This window comes from Metarhizium brunneum, chromosome 7 (assembly GCF_013426205.1).
Source record: "Metarhizium brunneum chromosome 7, complete sequence".
NCBI classification, from domain to species: Eukaryota; Fungi; Ascomycota; class Sordariomycetes; order Hypocreales; family Clavicipitaceae; genus Metarhizium; species Metarhizium brunneum.
Window position 1 is genome coordinate 1,990,103 of NC_089428.1, and position 6,895 is coordinate 1,996,997.

Below are 6,895 nucleotides of genomic sequence, written 5' to 3' on the forward strand. Positions count from 1 at the left end.
AATATAGCTAGGTTATAGCTAACTTTCCTATTATCTTTAAAGTAAGGAGCTATTTAGCCCTAAACCTTAGCTAAGAGATTCTAGAAAATAAAAGCTTATTAATTATAATTATTACTTATAAATATTATATTTATAACTAGCTTATATTATATTAGGCTTTTTTAGGCTATAAATATAGTTTTATTATTATTAAATAAAGCTCTTATTAGGATTAGTTTACACTTTACTTAGGGGCTAATATAAGCTAATATTATTATTATAAAGGGAATTTATATTATTTAGTTTTTAAGAAGAAAATATTATTTAATAAGCTTATAAAGCTTTTATACCTAGGTAGTAATAACTTCTTAAAGTACTATAATATTACTCTAGGGGCTGCTAGCTAGTATAGTATTTCTAGGTATAAATAAGCCTGGTTTTATACTAGCTATTTATTTTATAAGATTATTTATAGTAAAGTTTATTTTTTATAATAAATTAATTATACTTATAGCTATATATATATATTATTAAATAATAAAAATAAACTTAAAAAAAAAAGAAAAAAAAAGGTTTTATCTTCTTTTTATTCTTCTTAATATACCTTATTTTAATCTAGAGTTTATTTATACTAGATTTAGTTTAGCTTTACTTAGAGTTTTATTTAAACCTTAAGGTTTTTAGTAGCTTAAAGTTTATTTATATTAAGTCCGGGCCGGCTCTGCTTAGGATTCTACCTAGACCTGAGCCTTTAGCTTGAGTCTATAATAATATTAAGCCTAACTTATATCTTAAAGGGAATATTTTTATTATTATTAATATTAAGGCTAATATTCTTTTTATATTTACTTATTTACTTAGTTTTTAATTTAAGTAAAATATTTAAAAAAATATAATAAATATAAAGCTATTATTATATATTTAAGAACTAATTATTAAAAGTAAATTTTATTACCTTATTAAAGTTTATAATAATAATATTAGGCTATTAAATTAAGTATTTTATATTAAGTTTATAAATACTTTTTATAAGAAATTAAAATCCTTTTCTTTTCTTATTATTTATTAAATTAAATATAATATTAAATATTATTCTAAAATAGGTTTATTTAATAGCTTAAAATAAAAAAAGCTTAAAGTAATTAATATTATATATATTATTAAAGCTAATAACTTTAAGGAAGTACTTTTATATTTATAAATAATATAAAAAAGTTTAAATAAAGCTAAGTAATCTATTTAGGTTATTATTAGCTTACTTAATAATATATAAGACTTTTTTTTTATTAAAAAGTCTAATTAATATTATAATAAATATATAACCTTTAAGTTTTTTTTAATTAATAAGTAAATAAGTATTATAAATATCCTTTTATAAAAGTATAATATTAAGAAATTACTTTTTAATAATAATAGCTATATTATTAGCTTAAATACCTACTTAATAGCTTATTAACTTAATAATTACTTTAATTAATATAATAAGTTATTAATAAAAAAAGTATATAAATAATATAATACTTTATATATAATTATATTAATAATATTTTATATTTTTATATTATTAAAAAAGCTATTTATCTTTTTTTAAAGCCTTAATAATTATTATTTATTTATATTTATACTTATAAGTTCTTTAGTTTTAAAGATTAAAGCCCTTTATAGCTTAAAATTATTTAAACTAATTATATTAAATTAAGTATTTAATTAATTATTTTTTATAAAAGTACTTATTTTATTAAATAATATTAAACTTATTTTTTTTTATAAATATATTTATTATTTTAAAAAGGGTTTTAACTAAAAATATTATATTACTTAGAATTAATAAGTTAAAAATTAGCTTTAAAATAAGAAATAAAAATTATTATATAAGTAATAAATTAATATTCTTAAGAGTTAATAATATTTAAAAAGATTATATAAATAATATATAAGGTAAAAAGTATAATAAAAAAAAATTATATAATTTAAAACTTAAAGGTAATTACTTTTATTTCTTTTATTAAGCTTATACTTATTTATATAATTAAATAAAATTTATAATTAACTTTTAGCTTTTATTAATAATCTTTTATATTATACTTATTATAAATTTAAACTTAGGTTTTATTCTTATTAAAAGTTATTATATAAATAAGGGTAATTTAAGAGATTTAAGAGTAAATAAATCCTTTTTTAAGCTAAATATAAGCACTTTAATATATTAGCTTTATTTAGTTTTATAAATAAAGTTATTTTAAAAATATATTTTATAATTAAATTAAAAGCCTTATATAAGCTTATAAAAGCTTTATAAGCTATAAAAGTATAAAAAATTTAAAAGTATTTATAAGAAAAAAGTAAATAAGTTATTAAGTATATTTTTATTTTTAAGTTTATAAAACTAATTAATACTTATTATAAAGCTACTTATAAAGTATAATTAATCTTTAATTAATAAAAAACTAAATATACCTTATTAACTAAGCTATTATTATATTTTTTAATATAATTAATTACCTAAATTAAGGCTTTATTACTTATAAAAATTTATATAATATAAAAGACTTAATATAAATATATTATAAATATATTTTTATAAGTCTTAAAAATAAGAAAAGTATTTATATATAAAAAAATTAATTACTTTTTTTTTAATATAAAGTATTATATTATAATTTATTTAAAACCTAAGAAAAAAAAGAAAATAAGCCTTAAACTTATATTAATTATATAATTATATAATTATTATATAATAGCTTAGGTAAAATAAACTAATTTATATAAAGGTAAGGTAAAATAGCCTAGGTACTTATAGCTAAGGTAATAAAATCCTATATTTATTAATAGGAATAATATAACTAATTAAAAGTAGTAAAAATCATACCCATGTAAGAGTCATGCCCGTGTAGCCAAAGTGTCATGCCCGTCTAGCAATTCCCTTAAGTAATTAGAAGGATTTAGTTTTATTCCATACTCGCCGAGTTTGTTGTATCATTACTAGAATCCACTAGATTAAGTCGATAGCGTATCGGGCGATGTTCTTGGCTTCTTGCGCACGCGAGATGGTCCTGGGACAGCTTCCTCTTTCGAATACTCGATGTTTCATATAGACTTGAGCTTGGTGCGGCGCTCTCGATAGAACGTGGGCGTGTGTTTGAGATGATATCGCTAGCTGATACTCCGCCCTGCTCGCATTTTTTCAGTATTTCGACAGCAATCAGTCGTGTGGTCCGCATTAGTGATGCTTACATTGCTGGCGGCGTTTTCCGCTTCGCGGGGCAAGCAACGGTATATTGCATCATAGATCTTGCCTTCTAACAAGGCTTCATAAATAATCGATACCCACGAGCCTATTGTTTTTCGAGGTCTTGCGGTTTTGCCCTGGATCCTTTCGTCCTTCCCCTGGGAGACGGGGTGTTCGACTAGTCCCTGATGGAACGGCACGCCAAGGTCATGCCTAATTTTCATGTAGAGTGCTCGGGGACCAATTCCAATGTATTTCTCAGTGGTAGGGCACGCAAAGAATTTCCGTTTGACGATGCCATACACGCGCATTGTTATGTTTTCAACCTCATGTCGCCACGATTCAATGATGCAGAGTGATGCAAATTTTGAAGACGATGATTGGTTTAGAGTGATGGCTTTTATAAGTTCCAGCGTTGTTGCGTCGCCGACAGCTTTAGCACGGTCCGGAACGTCCAATCGCGATGCATCCTTCCACGATGATTCTATGCATCGCCTCAAGGCAAGATTAAGCTCGAGCAGATCTGGTTGCTCTATATGTTCTGCAAGCACCTCCTTGCTTAAAGTGTCAATTGCAACCTGGAGCTCGGAGAGAAACTCAGATTGGAAAGCCCGTAGATCCATGGCCTGACAAACAATGTACAAACATGTTGCAGCCATTAGGGAAAGCAATTCTGCTGCTTTCTTGGTCATACGGGCGGACAAAAAGGCCAATGAGTTGATAGACTGGTTGTGCATCTCTGCCGTGTGCACATGCGAGCTCACAGGGTTCGCAAGATAACACAGCTCCGAGGCGTATGCAGCCATGCTTATATCAACCCCTTTCATGGTGAATGAGGTGCTTGGGTCGTCCGCGGCCAGGTTCGCGGGCAAGCCATTAAGGTTCGGGTCGATTAACTCAGTAGACTGCGCGAAAAGTAATCGACCCAGCATCTGCAGTGCTATTCTGGTCTTCTCCATGGCAGAAGTTACTGCTGCGGCCTGGAAATTCGCACCATAGTACACATCCCCCGAATCGCCATCTACCAGAGGGTTGTCGGCCGAAGAGTTCAACTCGGTTGTGATCTGCTTATGCGCAGAAAGAAGATCCTCTAGCTGCGGCCCGATCCATTGAGGGGAGCTGCGAAGAGCGTAACGGTCTTGCGCAAGGCCGCTTGGGTTAGACTCTTTTACGGTTTTGATTCCCTTGGCAAAAGATGAGTCCTGCAGGAACGCAAGGATGTTTTTGCTGGCCTCTATTTGGCCAGCATGTGGCCGGACAAGCGCGATGAAAGGGTGAAAGCTCTCCGCATTCGCCGTCATGGCGTCGACTGTCATAGCCGTGATGGCTTGCGTCAGCGTGGCCAAATGATGTGCCTCGTACATGACCAGCGCTGCCACCGCCGCCGAGGGAGCCGTGCCGTTGACAAGACCCACGGCCTCTTTTGGACCAAAGATGATTTTCTGGATATTCTCACGCTCAAGCGCCTCGCTGGCACTTTGAATGATAGACTTTGTGCCAAGCGTTGTGCGAACAACAACATCGGGATTGCCTTCGATTGCGCCGGCGATGTATGAGAGTGGCATCAGGTCGCCAGATGCCGAGACTGTTCCCCTCAGGGGGATGATTGGAACTACATCATGTCGTAGGAGACGGAGAATGGCCTGCAGCACTTCCAACGTGACGGCAGAATGGCCACGGGCAGTTGCGTTGCATCTGACAAACATGGAAGCACGCACCCAAGCGGTTGGATAACAGCTTATTTCCGTATGGTGCTCAAAGTTCCCGTTTGCATTATCAGCCGTCTTATCTGACTCGCGAAGGACACCATTTTGAGTCAGTTGCAGCAGAGCCAACTGTAACTTGCCCGTTTCTGTTGTGCGTGAGTCGGCGCTTCCACCGAAGCCAGTCGTTACCCCTGTAGGATGTTAACCTGACGATGATCAAATTCAGGGCGTTGAGAATTTGTGACTGTACCGTACACAGTGTTTCCACTACCAAGATACTCGGCAAGCCGAGACACGCTTGCGCGGATGCGCCGTGAAGTTGTTTCGTCCTTGGTGAGCTGTGGCTGGCATCGCCCTCTACCAAATAGCACATGAATAACGCGGAATTTCCTTGAGGGGGAATTCGGGACACCAAATTACCTCGAGACAGCCACTACAGTTGAGACCTCCAAATCCTGTCCTGTTATAATGACTTTCTGACCCGGCTTGTACGCCTCAGTATCCTCAAACAGCCTCGAAGCCAATTCGAAATGGCTATTCAAATAGACAGACATGGTTTCGATTAAGAATTCGAGGAAAGCAACAACTCTATCAGGGCTCGGGTACTGCTTGTGATTTGTGATTTGTGTTTTATGCTTAGCGAAGTGTTGCCAAATAATACCTTCAAAGGGGCGACACGACATGAACAAATAATCAAATTGGGTACCTGAATGCTCTGATTGCATTGACTAGACCATTCCACCAACAACAACCTTGAACCGTACGAACCGTCGAAGCGCTGCTGCAATTTTCCAGTAACGGACATGAACTCCACCAGAAAACATAAACCCAAGGACAACCAACGCTTTGCACATCGGAAGCTTTGACTTATTTAGGAAAGAGAATGCAAGGTCACTCCGTCGATATGCAAGGTCACTCATTGCATGCATAGTCACCGATTTTTGTCTCCTGACCACGCCACATCCAGTCTCAATTCGGCGACTTTGACGGCCATCATCTTGGCTTCATGGTGTTAGGCTTGCGGAGCCTGCTTGCATGTGGTACTAGAGAAGCTTATGATGCCGCAGGAGTATCCGTTGACTCCTACTCGTGTAAGGTTTCAACTTTGACTTCCTGATCCTACGAATCCCCGAAAAAAACAGATCTGCTTCACTCTGAAATAAATCCAACTATGCCTCTAGTCGTCTCACCCGTCGTTGAAGATGATATCCCGATCATAGTAGCGATCGAGCATGCAGCCGTGGCTCAGAGCCCGCTACATCCCCTTTCCATCGCTAGGCGAAGACTAGCTAATTTCGAGGCCAATCGAGAAGTCTCAGAAGAGGAGTATCTGAAGCGTATGGGAGATGTTGTTCGCACAGCATTTCGTCGTCGCGCAGAAGACAACACGTCCTTCTACAGGGTCACGGACACAGGCATCCCATCAGAATGCGACAAGTATCATGGAATTGTATCGTTCATCGTGTGGCGAATTGAGACACGAGATGGTTACAGCGGCAACACTGATTCTGACGAGAAAGGATGCGAGACTAGAGGTTCAACCCGTATTGCAGCATCTAGGCCGAGCCAACAAGGTGCGACCAGCCGCGACCTGACGAGGATTGATGAAGAAAGAATGAGCGCATTTTCAGAGACTGCAGTTGGGAGGGAGCTGAATCGACTTGCAGCTCTATTCAGGAAGAAGCACTTCCCTAATGAGCCCTACCTTCTTTTCGAGGTTGGAATGACGCTCCCAGCGTACTGGCGGCGTGGTGCACTTAGCCTATTGATTAAACATGCTGTGAAGGTTGCTGATGAGAGAGGTATCATATCTGCGATGCAGGCCTCGGATATGGGTTGGAGGCTGTATCAAAAATTGGGATTTGAAGTGATGAATGAGACGGTTTTGGACTTGAGGCCGTTTGGCATCAACGCCTGTATCCCCCATCGGGATATGATGCGGCGGCCCAAGGCGCTATTGAAGTCTACCGCGAAACTGTAG

At 35.3% G+C, this 6,895-nt stretch overlaps 2 protein-coding genes across 2 annotated transcripts; one reads left to right on the forward strand and one right to left on the reverse strand.

Annotated features, from left to right (window-relative positions):
• Window positions 1-2,927: 2,927 nt before the first annotated feature.
• cctP_3 (Phenylalanine aminomutase L-beta-phenylalanine forming) lies at window positions 2,928-5,468 on the reverse strand (the record flags this gene model as incomplete). The annotated part of the gene is made up of 4 exons (XM_066131834.1): window positions 2,928-3,149; window positions 3,214-5,105; window positions 5,165-5,271; window positions 5,335-5,468. 4 exons carry the CDS (start codon window positions 5,466-5,468, stop codon window positions 2,928-2,930), a joined length of 2,355 nt encoding a protein of 784 aa, XP_065987933.1.
• Window positions 5,469-6,085: 617 nt separating this feature from the next.
• Window positions 6,086-6,895, forward strand: G6M90_00g111640 (uncharacterized protein; the record flags this gene model as incomplete). Its single annotated transcript, XM_014688217.1, has 1 exon — window positions 6,086-6,895. One exon carries the CDS (start codon window positions 6,086-6,088, stop codon window positions 6,893-6,895), a length of 810 nt encoding a protein of 269 aa, XP_014543703.1.